Source organism: Fonsecaea multimorphosa, assembly GCF_000836435.1.
Source record: "Fonsecaea multimorphosa CBS 102226 unplaced genomic scaffold supercont1.5, whole genome shotgun sequence".
Classification (NCBI taxonomy): domain Eukaryota; kingdom Fungi; phylum Ascomycota; class Eurotiomycetes; order Chaetothyriales; family Herpotrichiellaceae; genus Fonsecaea; species Fonsecaea multimorphosa.
The window spans coordinates 587,613-604,453 of NW_015971639.1; the positions used below are offsets into that span (position 1 = coordinate 587,613).

The following is a 16,841-nucleotide window of genomic DNA, read 5'->3' on the forward strand; positions in this document are numbered from 1 at the left end:
CCTCCAGCACTGATTCGTCCATGCCTGGAGCTTGTCACTGCTTGCAGGAAGCCCACTGCTTTGGGCATGGGAGGGGTTTGAGGAAAGCATGGGCATCCTATCTCATGCCGTCATGCTATCTGCCGCCAGCTTCGTCGACCTGTCATGCTCCTGGCTTCAACTGCCTCTCATTGGGCACGATGGTTCGCAAGTTGCGCCGTCTCCCAGCTCGGCGAATGGTATCATAGCTTCCACCCAAGAAGGATTCCAGCATTCTACCCCTCTAGCGCTACTGTAGGTCCAAGGGTGTGTGTGACCACTGACCAGAACCTTTGCGAACGGACATTCACGGCAAGAAATGAAGTACGATTCCAGGTCTTCACGATAACCATCATGGGTTCCCAGGAATGGCATGCGGCCATGTCTCTTAATCCGCTCCCTCTCTCTCCCTCTGCAAACCTTAGTTTCCCACCTGCAGTTCCCTTGGGAATATCTGCCCTTTACATCTTGGTGGCGTCAATCAACAACACTTCATGATGCTCCAGAAATTGCTCCCAGCTGTCGTGTGTATATGTCTTGGCCTCGTCACGGCGCAGGATGAAGGCATTATCGAGACGCTCAATGGCGTGGCCGAGCTCTCAGACCTGGTGACTTACCTTGACAGGTTTCCTGATCTGACCGTGTGGCTCCAAGGACTGTCCGATATCACCTTCCTGGCGCCCAACAACGATGCATTCGCGGCACTGGCAGATTCCTCGACGATCCCGAGCATCCCGCTCGACGCGGCGGACGCGGAGGCCCTGATGAGCTACCATGTGCTGAACGGGACTTTTTATAGCTTCAGCTCCGACGAATACAGCCTCGTCACGACGGCATTGTTATCTTCGACGTACGAAAATGTCACTGGAGGCCAGGTCCTCGCTGCCAAGGGGTCGCCATGGTCTGATGCGATATCATTCACTTCTGGAAACCTCCAAACGTCAGAGACCGAGGGAAGCGCACTGGACTTCACTGGCGGCATCATCTACATCATCGACTCCTTCCTGACTCTTCCCGGGTCCTTCAAGGAAACCGTCGAGGCGGAGGATATGCTCGGGGGATCCGCATTCGCCGAGGCCGTGGTCACGACCGGAGGACAGCAACTGACCATCGACCAACTGTCCGACGTCACGGTGTTTTTACCCATGAACTACTCTCTACAGGAGATTGGCAGCGTGATTGAGAACATGACCTGGACCGAGCTGGAGCGGCTGGTGTCGTACCATGTCGTCGATCAGCTCCTCGACATCAATCCTGACTCGCCGCCCAGCGGGAAGTATGCGACGTACGAGGGCTCGGAGGTCACCATCTTTAGCCAGAACGGCTTTGTCTTCATCAACAACGCCCGCATTGTCGGTTCTGCCGACTGGTTGTTCAGTGGCGGCATGATCTACACTATTTACGGGTATATATCTTTAAACATTCTAAGAAAGCCCATCTATTTCTCTCCTGTTATCATCAACCCAATTTGCCGGAGTTTTTGGCTGACGTCTACTTTTTTCATATATATCCAGAGTGCTCAACCCGGACAACACCACGGTTGATCCGAACATCAACGACGCCGAGATCGCATTTGCCAATGCGTCCTTCACGCTAGACTTCACGTTCCCCTCGCCCGGGTCACAGACGTCCCCTGCGGGCTCCTCGACAGGCGCGAGTTCGGGAGGGCTGTCCGGTGGAGCGAAAGCAGGCATAGGCGTCGCCGTCGCGATTGCCGCCGCCGCCATCCTCCTCGCCGGAGCATTCTTCCTCCTTCGCAGGAGACGTCGGAGCCCCGCGGGGCTGCCAAAAGGCTTCCAGTATCCGATCCAGTACCCGGTGCAATATCCGCTGAAGGACCTTGAGGTGTCGATCTCGCACAGCGAGCTCGTGGCCAAAGCGGCCGCGCCCGCAAGGGGCCCTCTCAAGGACCTCACGCCCAGTGTCAGTGTTTACTCGCTGCCACCCCGAGGCTCAAGTGGCTAGCGTGAGGACTCGTCTCTCGGCGGTCCTGGTTCGATCATTTGCACGGCAGCAATGCACTGATCTTGCTTATGAGCTAAGTTGGGCTGACAGGGGTGAGGTGAGCGAGATGCAGCGAGAGGAGATGCAGGCTCTGGAGGTAGAGGGAGCAGGTCTCATGTTTTCTGAACGAAGTAACGTGTTACGACTGAAATATCTATCAATATACCTAGGTGGCTAGCTAGACAGGAAGCTCCACGAAGAGCTGAGTTGCAGGATACGCAATATATATACAATGAGGACATACCTGTATACATAGCAGGTAGAGGATATAGCCATATATACGAGGCACTGTGGTCAAAATTGACCTTTACAAAGTCCATTTCTCTCCGCGTCTGGACTTGAGCATCTCGTTGCCATTTGACTTGAGGCGCAGCTACCTAGGTGCACAAGCCAATATGAGGTGAGGCTGTGCCATGTATCCTGAGCCCGGTTTGGCAGGCCTGATAGGCTATGGCAACTGCGACCCACCTAGTGTAGCCTACGTGCCTACATACCACATTTTACGCCTGAGAGGCTTGTACCCTCACACATCCCACAATGAGGCCCCCAAGGTCCTGATTTCTGGTGTTTCACCTGCTCGAAAGGGCCAATACTGTACGGAGTAAGAAGCACGGCGGAAGGAACTTTGGGTGTCCCCCATGCATTCACCCTTTTCCAAAATCGTCACAGAGCCTCACAGCTATCATCTTCGTCTTGTGGTCATCGTCCGTTTGGGATTGATTCGAACAGAGCCGCGTTTCGGGTGGATAAGAAACCCCTGACCTGGACTGGGATATCCGGCAAGCTGGTGAGTTGAGCCAGTAATTATGGAACTCAAGCACCTAGACAGCCATACAGCCATACAGCCTTACCCTTCGCAAACAAGGCACCCAAGGCAAGTTTCTCAATTGCGTACATAAGTTGCCTACGACGTCCAGCCTGATGGCGCACTCTGCAACATGCTCCCACTTCTCCTCTGCCCAGACCAGCATCTTGAATCTGAACCTCGATTACGGTCACAGATTTCTGGCTTTGGGACTTTCCTTGATTCCTACAGTACTTTCGCTCCCAAGCGACCTCCTCAACGTGCTCCCGAGGCACCATGCGATTGCTCAATGTAGAGACATACGAGCTCCAAACCATTCATGTCGAAAACGTCACATACGCGATACTCTCGCACCGTTGGTACGAAGAAGAGATAACATTCGAAACCCTAAATGCCGCCCAGCTCAAAAACACCCAAGAACAGTCGCCACAACTGGACAAGATTAGAGGCGCCTGCGCGCGAGCAAAAGAAGATGAGCTGAAATGGGTCTGGATTGATTCTTGCTGCATTAACAAGGCTAGCTCTCAGGAGATGAACGAATCGATCAATTCGATGTTCCAGTGGTATCAGAAAGCTGCCGTCTGCTACACCTATCTGCCAGACGTTGTGAGTACAACCCCGGGTACCGATCTGTTCAGGCCTCATGAGACTGAAGATTGGCCTGCGCGAAAGTATTCGGAGTGGTTTGAGCGCGGCTGGACACTGCAAGAGCTGCTCGCGCCCCGCAAGATGAAATTCTTCGACAGAGACTGGCAACCGATAGGTACGAGAGCAGATCTAGCCAGGGACATCTCGCGCATCACTGGCATCGAAGCCCGGTACCTTACTGGGACAGTGGAATTTCTAAACGCCAGCATTGCAACGAGACTAAGCTGGCAAGCCGGCAGAAGGACGACCAAAATCGAAGATATTGCGTACAGCCTCGTCGGTGTGCTGGACGTGCAGCTTGTGCCGTTCTATGGAGAGGGCAGACAAGCGTTCCAGCGTCTGCAAGAAGAAATACTCAAAAGACATCTTGACGAGTCTATTTTCGCTTGGACAGCGCCTGTAGGAAGTCTACCCAGCCACAGCCGTCCTTGGGTTTCCGATCAATGGGGCCTCTTAGCACCTTCCCCCGACTGCTTCAAAAACTCTCGAGACATAGTCATCAACGGACCGTCGACGAGCCGTCCTCCTGGCCACATTCAAACCACAGTAGAAGGTGTGACATTTCCAATTTCTATAAAAGACCTAATGGCCTCGAAGTACCCACAGGCTTGGTTCGCCTTCTATTTCTTGTCGACATTTACCCTTATTGGACCATTTGCCGTGCAAGCATATGCAAAGCATCGCCACGCCGATTGCAAAGTCTTTCCTCTCACGCTCAATTGTTGGCGTAGGGACGAGTACGGTCAGCGCAAAGCTGTACAAGTCTTTATCAGTCGAGATAGAAAGGGCGACCAGCTGTGGAGGCGATGCAGGTGTGATGAGCTAGGATCTACGAACGAGAGACAATCTAACGCGACGTACGCGGACAAGATACTATACAATGTGACGCACAATAACGCCGGTCAAGCACCAGATTGGCTTGATATTACGATTCTTCAACCAAACGGTGTTAGGTGGCCTGTTTGAGTCATAAGGGAATGCTTCAGAACGGCGGTTTCGGAGGCAATTTCGTGAAAACTGAGAATTTTGTTGATACTTGGCAGAGTCTTCTGCTGTGCTGGAGTTGGGAAGAAAGCTGTCTATGGGACGACGAGTCTGCAATAAAAGGTCTGGACAGTATTCAGTACCTTGGTTTTGGGCTGTGATTGGTTAGTTTCGATCTCACACAAGGCTGAGTGTAGATAGAGTTCTTCATCCTCGCTGGCGGGCCTGATGGGAGAGGGAACGGGAGAAGGCTGATGAGAGAAACATCTCGTCTCAAGTATAGTAGCCTCCGCGAGGCTTACGACAGGGAGGTTATGGCTTGCGTCTTGGACTCTCTTCTGACAATGGTTACCCTTGACAGAAGATGCTCTTTCCCCTTGCCTATCAAAATGCCTCCTGGGCGATGCGCGAAGGAGAAGCCTATTCTCTAATCTTCACTGCGCCAGCCAGTCTCAAACTCTTTCAAGCATTTCAGAAAGGCCCAAATGGCACAAGGGGAAAAGCCGAGAGAGAGACACACTCACGCAAAAGCGGTCAAGAAAAGCAAACTACCAGATAGCAGAAATATCAAAAGCAAAAAAGGATATTCATCCCCTCCCTTTGGACTAGGTAACTACCTCTCCGTATACCCGCCATCGACAAACAACGCCGTGCCCGTAACGAACGAGCTCCTCCCGCCACAGAGGTAAACGACCCCGTCGGCGATTTCCTGGGGCTGTCCCGCGCGCTGCATGGGCACGGCGTTGGCGACGCGCTCGGCCATGACGCCGCGCACGACGGGGTCCTGGTTCGTCATGGGCGTGTCGATGTATCCGGGACAGATGGCGTTGATGCGGAGACCCCGGGCGGCGTAGTCCTCGGAGGCCGTGCGGGTGAGGCCCAGCACGCCGTGTTTGGACGCCGTGTAGGCCGTCGACGTGGGCACGCCGACGTGGCCCAAGATGGAGCCGAAGTTGACGATGGACCCGCGCTGCAACGCCCTCCCGTCGAGGGATGACACGATGCGCTCCTGCTTCAACATGATCTGCGCCGCCGCCCGCAGCACAAAGAACGTGCCCGTGAGGTTAATGTCCAGCACGCGCTGCCAGTCGTCCGTGCGCGCAAACGCCGCTCCCCCCTCGTGTTTCTTGGCCACACCCGCCGCGTTGACCACGTAGTCGATCCGGCCAAACGTCTGCGCCACTTGGTTCACCGTCTGGTTGACTTGGTCCTCGTTCCGCACGTCAACCACGTACACCTCGACCCTGCACGCTTGGAGTCCTGGAGGTCTCTTTTCCTGCTCTACCTCGGCCTTCACCGCCAACAATCCTTCGTGGTTCACGTCCAGCAGTGCCACTCCCGCGGCGCCTTCGCGCGCAAACGTCTGCGCACATGCTCTGCCGATGCCGGATCCGCCGCCGGTGATCAGTGCGAATCCAGGCACGTCCATTGCTGCCACCAAATGAAAAGTCGAATGCAACACGATCAGGGGGGAAAACCAGAGACAAAAAAGAGAGGATCTTTTTTTTTTCTGGATGTCGAGAGACGCGGTTACATATGCGGAGAGATCACTAGACTTTTTGAGCATTATAAGGCCCCTGGCTGCACAAACCATGCTCTCTCCGCAGATCTGGTCCGACATACCTCGGGTCCCCCCGCCTGATGGAGAGCTGAGTTCGCAGAGGAGGGAAGTTCGACAATGTAGCCTCCACTGACGTTCGGCCCGGTGAGTGAATAGAGTACTATTGGTTCTAGTGTATAGGTTGTTATGTCTTGGGTCGGGACCTCGGTTTGGAAGCATGATGCTCGGCGGTGCTAGTAATGCCAGGTGTAAAGTAACAAACTCACGGCCAAGAACAGAGAGTTCCTCGTTCAAAAGACGTCAATGGAGTGGCATTATTTACAGCGAGGGAATTGTATAACCATGGCCAAATGCTGGGAAAGGTATCTCACGTCTTAAGCCCTGCATGTCGCACAGTCCTGGTGGCTTATGATGTACACCGATTCTGTCCTCCATGACAGCAATCCTTCTTCTGGCTTAATGGTGCGGTCATCAACATCACGACTGCAACCGCACGAGTCACTGCCTACACGCATCAGGTCCTCCATCCAGCCTGGCGTCGAATGCAAAAGACCTAAAGACCTGAAGACACGGACTCCCTCCAACATCCTCACCAGCCCCCTGATTGCTGAATGTGCATAGAGCCTGGTCAATCCCCATCCACAATAGTCCAACACGGTGGAAACAGAAAACAACACCTGTAAAACAGCGCCATCGCTCAAGTCCAATACTTCGTGTCGGGTATCGCTCGTCCCTTTGCTGAATCCAGATTATGACAAGTAAAAGGGTATCAATTATCGTGTTTTCCGTTGCAGCAGTTGTCCTCCCAAACCCCCAGTCTATCAGTGTCCAGTTCTTATGCGCTGCGCTGCGGTACCAAGGTCCCATGTTGGTTGCTCTGGGGCATGGAATTCTCAGAACCGATCCTCCTGTCCGGAAATCCTGACGTGATCTCTTGCTCCAATGATGATGCATGGTGGAAATGCAGGTTCGGGAGTAGCGGCCTTGATGCTTCTTTCTGTTTCCCTGGGGCATTCAGCACTTGTTCCATCAACCGAGCCCCAGACCTGATGGAATCGGTGCAGAAATTGTTTCTGAAGAGTAGATCATGGTTGAGTTGCGGCTTTGGCCAACTCTGGGGTGTTCCTGCTGACTGTGACCGCGCGTAGCCAGCCTGTAGCATACGAGTTGCGTATCACGCAACCTTCTCGTGCTGGGTGGACACGCGATTCAACGACACAACTGAGAATGCAGGTTAGTCAAGACATGAACACGCTCACAACGGTCAAACTCACGAAAATCCTCCATATCTCTCTTCTTGAGCACCTTATTGCTCCTTGTTTTCCTTCCATGAACAATGTCATCAAATGTGACACTGTCTTGCAACAGGTAATATACGCCAGCCATGACACAAAAGACACCGAAAGAATATAGCCAAATCCTTACCACTCCCACAATACTGGTCTGTTCTCCGCCGACAAACCAACCGAAAAGACAAAAAAATGTGGCGAGAATATCAACAAGTAGGATCGCTCCTACTAGCTGCCAGGAAGGGATGCTGGACCAGAAAGGGCCATTAGCACGGGTGATGAAAATCAGCCAGTTTTCCGAGAGGCAAATCTGAAGGAACAGCACAGCATCCGTGTGCCCAAAATTCTGAACGATACCACCGTCATGGCCTCCAACAATCATTGTAGTCAGTGCAATCCATGTGCCTGCAGCTAGGACGATCCCCAACAAAATGGACATGCCCCAGAGTTTAGGCAGGTTCCATTTGACCGGCGTCTTCGAGTAAGGGGCGTTGTCATAGGCAATGGCCAATGTGGCGATGTCGGCAAATATAGCAATGAAAACAACCAGTTTCAGGTTGAGTGACTTGTTGAGAATGGCGATCCACAGGCCTAGGAATATCTCCAAATGAAGTGACAGGGCGATCCGATAAACGACGTATGCGTACATGCGGTGGAAGATTTGACGCGAAGTCTTCAGGGCGTCGATGATGGCCGACAGACCGGGCGCCAGGAACACTATGTCTGCCGCTGACCGTGCTGCATCGGTTGCGCCTTGCACCGCGATACCGGTATCTGCCTTCTTCAGCGAGGGCGCATCATTGACACCATCGCCAGTCATTGCCACAAGATAACCTCGTTGCTGTAGGATCTCCACGACGTTATACTTGTGTTGTGGAAACACTTCAGCAAACCCATCGGCAGCCTCAACAAAGTCGTAAACTTCTGAACCCGGCATCGTGCCACCCCCAGCAAGCCCAAGACGCTCGGCGTTGAAGACGTTGGTTCCGAGTCCTAGCTGTCGAGACATCTCCCGGGCGATCCCGACGGCATCACCAGTCAACATCTTGATGGACAGACCCAGAGATTTGGCTTCGTTGATGGTCTTTGCTGTGTCATGTCGAGGAGGATCTGCACAAGGCATGATTCCCAAAATTTCCCAGGAGTTGTCACCTCGCTTTCTCGCAACGCCCAGAGAGCGAAAGCCTCTAGCCGCGAACTCTGCCACCTTGTTCTTGTATGCAATATCAATCTCCTCGGGGATCGGGTGGTCGTCTTCCACTGTGCGGAGCACGAATAAAGGCGAACCTTTGACGCAAATTATACGCTCACCTTGAGGTGACTCAACAACAGTGCTGACCTTCTTGGAAACTGGGTCGAATGGATGAAATTGGACGACTTTGTACTTGGAAAGGGCTTGCTTGGCTCGAGGATAGTACCGCAAGGCTTTGAGAAAGGCCTTGTCAATAGCATCCATACCCTTTTTCTTCCGGGACGCAGCCAAACATGCGGTGAGCATCATGTCCTCGGGATCGACACCATGCACGGTGTATGGCTCGTGGAGAGAAAGTTTGTTCTTGGTCAGAGTGCCAGTCTTGTCCGAGCAGAGTATCTCCACCCCTGCGAGCGACTCGATGGCGGATAATTTCTGGACAATGGCCTTCTTCTTTGCCAGATAGGCGGCGCCAACAGCCATGGTAGTGGTGACCACGGCAGGCAAACCGACAGGAACTCCAATGATGGTGATTGCCAATGTAAACCTCAGAATAGTGACAATGTCGTTAGATCGATAGAAAGATGATATCCAGACCACGAGCAAGGTGAAAACCACGAGGGCGAGCAGGACTGTACCAATTCCATTGAGGACTTCGGTGAAATGACCTGCACCACCTGACGCGGCATTGACTAAAGCAGCCGCCCGACCGACAAAGGAGTGATCGCCCGTTGCTGTGACGATCATGAAGGCCGTGCCTCGTTTTACTGCAGATGAAGCATAGCAGGTGTCGCCCACATGCTTGTCCGCTGCGAGGGACTCGCCGGTGATGGAGGATTGGTCAACCTGGAGAAAGGCGTCTTCGGTAACAAGCCGGCCGTCAGCAGGAATGATTGTGCCTTCTTCAAGTTGTAGAATATCTCCCGGAACCACCATAGGGGCTTCAATCTCGATGAGGTGTCCTTCTCTGAGGACGACAGCCTTCAAGGCCAAGGTCTTCTTCAACTCTTCGACAATAGAGCCAGCTTGAAACTCCTGGATGAAACCGACACTGGCATTCAGCAAGAGCAACGCACAAATGACACCGAAGTCGACCCAGTCCTCAAGCCCAGCGGCAAGGATCGCAGCAGCCTGTGGGACAAAGCATCAGTATAAGCATCGCCGAGATGGGTATCGGTTTGTGTCGCGAGGGGTGCAGCCATACCTCCATGACAAATTGAATGGGACCAACAAAGTATCCCAAGAACTTCAGCAACAAGTTCTCTTTCTCCTCTTTCATTTGGTTGAGCCCGTACTTCTTTCGCCTGGCCACGACTTCAGGCTCTATCAAGCCGACACGCGTGTCGGTCTGCAGCATTTCCTCGGGCACATTTCGAGCACCCGCCGCCGTCTCGATCTCGGCTTCGATCTCAGCGTCTGGGTCGAGTGACTCCAACTCTTCAATGAGCGCGTCTAGATCTTCCTCCTCCTCGTCATCGTCTTTGTCCATTCTGGAAGCCTTCCGCGGCGTGAACATGACGTCGGGTTTCTCGTCTGGAACAACATCGCTGACGCTGACTTGCATTTGAGAGTGAGGTTTCTCGTGGACGGAATGGGTCGAACCCGAGGAACTAGCGTCGGATGGTATGTCTACCATGTTGAATAAGATAAGGAGAGGTTAACGGTGTGTGCTATATCGACTCCATTGGGAGAAGGACACGGCGTGAGGATGCGGGCGCCGGGAGAAATAGTTGCGGAATGGCGACAGATCTGGGGATTCTCAGGCGGGGAAGGCGTCACGCTCGGTCGCTGCCCCCAGTGTCAGGTCGCACGAGCTCGAGAGGAAGGATAGAATGATGTCTCCTCGTAGGCTGCAAGAAATATTGGTGGGAAAGTGCCATGAGCCAAAAGATGAAAGAAACAAAGTGGTAAGAGAAAGTTCGGGAGTGGGAAGGGATCAGGGTTCCAAGTTGCACCCCCGCAAATCCTGCGCCAATCCCTTCAACAACAGAATGGTGACCGCTTGCCCTGTCGCTCTCATACGCTGATCAGGCGAAACCAAGCCCTCTGGAGCTCCAGACCCAGTCGCCCGTGTCGTTCATGGTCCGATTTTCCATTCTCTACACTTGGCAGTGCTCCTTCCAAGACGCAGAATTGTCGGGTGACTGAGGCGGTGTCGGGCGTGGAAGCCTTGCCTGTGGGGCTTGGGTGTCTGATGATAAGATGGACAAGAAAAAGGGATCCATAGCCTAATGAGACAAGAAAATATTGGGCGAGGGGGATTGGTGCAACGTCGCATGGATCTTGTCTACAAGTACAGAACAAGTCATCTCAAAGCCGATCCACGTGTCGCAGCACGTGGGAAGAAGAACACGTTGAGATCAATCCTTGTGGGGAGAGTTGTCGGTGTAAAAGCGTACTTCCATTATCCTGACTTATGCCTTTGTGCTTGAACCTGCCTATGTAAATCCCTATGCGGTGTCTCGATCGTGCTGTCAAAGCATCAACGCTAGCGACACCATAACGGCCTTACAAGAGCCTGCATTTCCAATGCAGGACAGAGGTCGAATAAGAAAAACCGTTTCCATCACAACCGCCTCCAATCAGGGCTGTTCTGTCCTGGTGACCAACTCCTGAATATGTCTTAAATCATACACGTAGATTGGGTATCATACCTCAGCCATGAACTCTTTGTACCGGTAACGAGATAACGCCTTTTCTGCCTGTGGGCCACTTCGATGGTGCCGGTCCAAACTGCCCGAGCATGTGCCTTTAATCCTGCTTGCCTTGCTGGAATGCAGGCATCTGAAATCCAGGTGGGAAGCTGGGCATTCCGTTTGGCATGTTGCCGAAATTCATGGGGAAAGGCATTGCCGGCATGAGACCAATGTTATTGGGGTTGCCCGAGCCTTGCCGATCATCTCGGTCCATTCGGCGGTCATTGTTGCTGTATCTGGTTTCATCACGTCCCCCATGCTGGCGAGAAGATTGAGGACCACGTCGTCCACCCTGGTCGGTGGCAATGCGTCGACTCATGGCTGCGTTAGAGTTAGAAGATGTTTGCCATTGTGCGGAGGGACCAGTCATACCTTTCGAGGAAACCCCTGCACCAATCTCAATGTCGGGCTCTTCAACAACCATGCCTTCTTGGATCGGCGCACCGCCAGTGCCCCCGTATTCGGCGGTCAGGAGCCACTTGCGGTCGGCATCCGTGAGGCGTTCAATCGGAATGACGCTAATTCCTGTTTGATAGTCGCTGCAGTCACGTGGTCCAAAACCCACGCCCCATTTGGTCTGCAAGGCAAACGCCAGTCAGTTCTCTGTCCCTTTGCAATTCGCTGCCAACCTGCATTTACTTACGCGGAGTTGCATATCGCCCACCTTGTGCTCTTCCATGCCTTCACGCGCACTTTCCGCATCGTGGCGATTAATCATCTTGATAAAAGCGTGCCGTTTATCGATGTTGACAATGCAGGTTTGAACCACACCGAATTTACTGAACAAGCCTCTCAAATGTGCTTCAGACGAGGTGACTCCACCCACGAAGAGTGTTCGACTGAAGACTTTGATGTGACCTTTTGGAAGCATCGGATCCCATTGCACGTTCTTTGGGCCCGGTGGTGGGAGCTTGTAGTCACTTGGGGGTGTCGTGCTTCGTCGTCTCCTACCCATTGGGCTGCGCTGACGGTATTCACCTCGTCTGCCGTCGCGGTCATTACGATATCCATCAGCCCCCGGACTATCTCGGCGGCGTCTTGGGGACAGATCTCGGCGTCTATCATACCCAGGGGAGCGTGAGCGGCGTCGATATTGACCAGGAGGGGAACGGGTTTGGGCATCACGTGACGGCCCGGGCACTTGAACCTGGCCTGCCCAATTGCTTGCTGGTACAGGAGGCGGAAAGGAAAGGCCACCGGCACTCGCACCGCCACTGGCACTACCAGCACCACCTCCTCCTGCCGCCTGCATGTTCAACAGCTGTAGAGCAGTCGCCCATTGGTCTGGTGGGACACCTTGACTAGCCAACAGCTGCAAGAGTTGCAATTGAACTTGAGCTTGAGACTGAGCATCTTGACCTAGAGGAGCAGGGTTTTGTGGCACTGCTGGAGCAGGAGCTTGTTGTGGAAGAAAAGCAGCAAGTGGGTTTGCAGGTACATTTGCAGGACTCTGACTTTGCGCACCATTACTCAATCCAGCGAACAGAGCTCCAAGCTGGTTTACAGCCGGCCCATTGGCGGCTGCGGGAGCAGGGCCGGGATTTACGGTACTGTTCGTCAGGGGGATCCCATTCTGCGCGCCTAACAGATTATTCAAACTAGTTTGAGCGGGTGCTGGAATGGCAGGTGGCGCTGCAGTATTCTGCTTTGCCATGTTCTTGAGGGCTTCCAGGATAGCTGATGTGTCTTGCTGCTGTGGCGGTTTTGCTGCCATACTGTCAGTAGCTGTTTGACCGAGTGGCACGAAGCCGGGTGCTGGCGATCCTTCGGGTGTGGTTGAGACTGCACAACAGTTAGGATGACATGATTTCGAGGAATAAAAGACAGAAATTGAGTGTACCTTTTGGCGCGTCAAGCTTTTCTTTGAGTGAAGCAAGCAACGGAGCCGGAAATGTGTTCGACCGCTCCCAGATTTCTAAGAGCTTTCTGATTTTGACCTAAACAAAAAGGGTCACACATGAGTCTCAATCAAAGCAACCGGATAAACAACAGGACTTAGGTTAACGTGTACGGGCAATCTGTGCCTGTGCAGTGTTCATCGCATTTCAGACGCTTAGGAGGTACGACGGACATAGAATGGCATACCTTCTGGTCTTCTGGGGCGGTAGCAATAATGTCGTTCATGAGTACGGGGAGCAATTCAGTCACTCGAGTCACACCAGCGGCAAAGGTTCCATCAGGAGCTCCGCTACCCAGTTGTTGACCTGATTTTCTGGCTTGATCTACCCATTGTCTCGTCACGGAATCTATAACGTAGAGAACCCCCAATTTGTGTGTTCCTGGCGTCTTCTTGAAATGGGTATAGATCTTTTGAATGAGGACTGATTCGGACTAGAGGTCACGTCAGTTACAGGAGACGCGAGCAGCAGCGCTGAGATATCGACATACTTGGATGTTTGCGGTACAAAGTGAGGTGATGGCCGTGATCTTTGAGCCTGAAACTCCTGGAGGTTTGAGGTTGAGCATGGACTGCAGGATAGAGTCCAGCTCCGCTACTGCGGAAGACATGATGGCCCAGCGAGCTTTCCTACAGCTGGTGATGACACAATGTGTTGAAGGTAGGAACTGGGCCTGGCTAGGTGGGAAGATGGCGTGGACAGGAAAGTTGAGCCGATCAACGCATACGGAGTCTTCGAAGGACAAAGACGTCTTACAGACTCGAGGTACAGGTGAAGAGAAGATGATGCGCGGTGCAAGAGTGTAGTTTTTTCTCCTGAATTCTTCCTTTTCCTGCTAAGTGTAGATTGCGCCCACAAGACTTCTACAGCGAGGTGGCAACTGCGGCCTGGCAGCGGCAGTACTGAGGAACTAGCGGCCGTGTGCAGAGAAGAATACTGGTAGAGAGGCACTTTACGAGCTGATGACACTATGTGCGTGATAGAGGCGAAGAAAAGGAAATCAGAAGCGATGGATAGTGCGTCGGTCGGTGATGGAAGAGTGATGAAATGGTGGTTGGAGTGAAGACAAGATTTGAGCGAGAAGTCGAAAAGCGTCGCGGACAGAAAAGCGGAGGCTTGAAGGAAAAAGCCAAGGCGGCCGGACGGAATAATATTGTTGCTGGCAGGCATGGCACGTGAATTCTACTTGGGGGCACCCAACAGAGCTTGGGGCATCTACGACGTAATTTTCTTCGGACTGCGAATTGGACCCTCTGGGGGCTTGCTGGGCTTGCTTAGGGGCCCGCCCGTGCCGCTGTTGGCTGGCCATTGAACCCCAATTGGCAAACATGGATTTATTGAAGGGGAGGGTGATCCGACCGCCCGAAGCCTCGCCGGGTGGCCCCAATTGGACCATTTCCGTCATTCAATAACCCAGCAGGGACAGCTCTCTCCTCCCTGAGTTTCCTATCTGCAGCTTTTTTTCCCGCACTCCTTCAAAAACCTCCCTTGACGTAACGTTCTTCTTGACTTCAAGTTTCTTTGCTTCGACTTCCTCGTGTTGTTACTATCATGGCTTCTTCTCTTCGCTTGGGGAGCACCCTGCTCCGTTCATCGACCCGGCCCTTGGTCCAAAAAGCCGCCTACAATGGCGTCCGTTGCGCAAGCACGCAGGTGAGCTCTCCGAGCGGATTTGTTGGGAGCTTCTCCGCTAATATCCCTCTCCTCTCTTAGTCCCTGAAAGAGGTCTTCGCTTCCAAGGTCCCTGGCGAGATTGAGAAAGTCAAGAAGCTGAGAAAAGACTATGGCTCCAAAGTCATTGGCGAAGTCACCCTGGACCAAGTCTACGGCGGTGCTCGAGGCATCAAGTCGCTGGTCTGGGAAGGCTCCGTTCTTGATTCAGAAGAAGGTATCAGGTTCCGTGGAAGGACTATCCCGGAATGCCAGGAAGTCCTTCCCAAGGCTCCTGGCGGCGAGGAGCCTCTGCCTGAAGGCCTATTCTGGCTGCTCCTCACCGGCGAGGTCCCCAGTGAGCAGCAGGTCCGAGACCTGTCTGCAGACTGGGCTGCTCGATCAGATCTTCCCAAATTCGTCGAAGAGCTCATCGACCGTTGTCCTAGCGATATGCATCCTATGGCCCAATTTTCGATTGCCGTCGTCGCGCTCGAGCACACCTCCGAGTTCGCCAAAGCCTATGCCAAGGGCATCAACAAGAAGGACTACTGGTCGTACACTTTCGAGGACTCTATGAATCTCATTGCCAAGCTGCCCACAATTGCCGCAAAGATCTACCGCAACGCATACAAGGATGGCAAGGTTGCTCCTATCCAGAAAGACAAGGACTACGGCTTCAACTTGGCCAACCAGCTTGGCTACGGCGACAACGCCGACTTCGTTGAGCTTATGCGTCTGTATCTCACCATCCACTCCGACCACGAGGGTGGCAATGTCAGCGCACACACCACTCACTTGGTCGGCAGCGCTCTGAGCTCTCCTATGCTGTCCCTTGCTGCCGGTCTCAACGGTTTGGCCGGGCCTCTCCACGGTTTGGCCAACCAGGAAGTCTTGAACTGGCTCACCAAGATGAAGGAGAGCATTGGTGATGATCTCAGCGACCAGAAGATCACCGACTACCTCTGGGAGACCCTGAACGGTGGCCGTGTCGTTCCTGGCTATGGCCATGCTGTCCTCCGCAAGACCGATCCCCGTTACGTCTCTCAGCGCGAGTTCGCTCTTCGCAAGCTTCCCAATGACCCCATGTTCAAGCTGGTCAGCCAGGTCTACAAGATTGCCCCCGGGGTCTTGACCAAGCACGGCAAGACCAAGAACCCCTACCCCAATGTTGACGCTGTAAGTCGATTGTTTGACCCATTTCATGATTACGCTGACTGACGAATTAGCACTCGGGTGTCCTTTTGCAATACTACGGATTGACCGAAGCCAACTACTACACTGTCCTCTTTGGTGTCTCTCGCGCTCTTGGTGTCCTACCGCAACTCATCATCGACCGTGCTCTTGGTGCACCCATCGAGCGACCTAAGTCCTTCAGCACCGAAGCATATGCCAAACTCGTTGGTGCTTCATTGTGATTGCAATGAGAAAGAGCTGGAGCTGTACAATGCAAAACATACTTGTACGTCTAAAAGGGAGAAGGTGATAGGGCAATACGAGGTCGGTTTTAGTCGGGGGGTTGAATCAGTTTCGCCATTCAATTGCGCTATGATTTAATTGACGAGCGTCGTTGGATGCGAATGCCATATTTTGCTTTTTCCACAGTTGCCTACAATTTGCGATAAGTTCTCTGCGTATTTGAATACCCTGACTCCTCCCGTACTCCTCCCGTACTCGTCGAGCCCCGTGTTCAGGAGACATGGGGGTGCGCCGCGGTGGCTTTGCGAGACACGGTTGCATGGACCGTGCAACATAAAATTTCTTGAATTTTTTATTTTCGGATGTTGAGAAGCGCGTTGGCGGCGTTGGGTGGCCCTAACAAGCTAAAAAGAGGCCGTCGACCCACAGTTAGGGGAGGCGGCGTCCGAAGCCTAAGGGTGATGCATGGTTGTGAATGAAGCTTGGGGGGCAAGGCACCTCAGCAGTCTCAGCTCCAGGAGTCAAAGTCCGCTCAACACGCCGAAGCAGAGCCACTAATCTGCTTTTGGCCCGAATGGGGGTTACGTCGAGGCGCCTGCGCCGACATTCTACGATGGCCATCTCGTCCTTCTTCGCCGAGGGAGCTGAACATTATCGATCTCGGGCTTTTTGTCACT

The 16,841-nt window shown here is 53.2% G+C and overlaps 6 protein-coding genes across 6 annotated transcripts; 3 read left to right on the top strand and 3 right to left on the bottom strand.

Annotated features, from left to right (window-relative positions):
* Window positions 1-515: 515 nt before the first annotated feature.
* Z520_03422 (uncharacterized protein) lies at window positions 516-1,983 on the top strand (the record flags this gene model as incomplete). Its single annotated transcript, XM_016773933.1, has 2 exons — window positions 516-1,423; window positions 1,533-1,983. The coding sequence occupies 2 exons, from the start codon at window positions 516-518 to the stop codon at window positions 1,981-1,983; spliced, it is 1,359 nt and encodes a 452-aa protein (XP_016634879.1).
* Window positions 1,984-3,103: 1,120 nt separating this feature from the next.
* Window positions 3,104-4,441, top strand: Z520_03423 (uncharacterized protein; the record flags this gene model as incomplete). Its single annotated transcript, XM_016773934.1, has 1 exon — window positions 3,104-4,441. One exon carries the CDS (start codon window positions 3,104-3,106, stop codon window positions 4,439-4,441), a length of 1,338 nt encoding a protein of 445 aa, XP_016634880.1.
* A 631-nt stretch (window positions 4,442-5,072) lies between these two features.
* Z520_03424 (uncharacterized protein) lies at window positions 5,073-5,888 on the bottom strand (the record flags this gene model as incomplete). Its single annotated transcript, XM_016773935.1, has 1 exon — window positions 5,073-5,888. The coding sequence occupies one exon, from the start codon at window positions 5,886-5,888 to the stop codon at window positions 5,073-5,075; it is 816 nt and encodes a 271-aa protein (XP_016634881.1).
* Window positions 5,889-7,194: 1,306 nt separating this feature from the next.
* Window positions 7,195-10,137, bottom strand: Z520_03425 (plasma membrane ATPase; the record flags this gene model as incomplete). Its single annotated transcript, XM_016773936.1, has 3 exons — window positions 7,195-7,241; window positions 7,295-9,632; window positions 9,706-10,137. The coding sequence occupies 3 exons, from the start codon at window positions 10,135-10,137 to the stop codon at window positions 7,195-7,197; spliced, it is 2,817 nt and encodes a 938-aa protein (XP_016634882.1).
* A 1,115-nt stretch (window positions 10,138-11,252) lies between these two features.
* Window positions 11,253-13,705, bottom strand: Z520_03426 (uncharacterized protein; the record flags this gene model as incomplete). The annotated part of the gene is made up of 6 exons (XM_016773937.1): window positions 11,253-11,518; window positions 11,570-11,774; window positions 11,841-12,979; window positions 13,023-13,134; window positions 13,283-13,528; window positions 13,586-13,705. The coding sequence occupies 6 exons, from the start codon at window positions 13,703-13,705 to the stop codon at window positions 11,253-11,255; spliced, it is 2,088 nt and encodes a 695-aa protein (XP_016634883.1).
* Window positions 13,706-14,646: 941 nt separating this feature from the next.
* On the top strand, window positions 14,647-16,163 carry Z520_03427 (citrate synthase, mitochondrial; the record flags this gene model as incomplete). The annotated part of the gene is made up of 3 exons (XM_016773938.1): window positions 14,647-14,748; window positions 14,809-15,924; window positions 15,975-16,163. The coding sequence occupies 3 exons, from the start codon at window positions 14,647-14,649 to the stop codon at window positions 16,161-16,163; spliced, it is 1,407 nt and encodes a 468-aa protein (XP_016634884.1).
* Window positions 16,164-16,841: the final 678 nt, after the last annotated feature.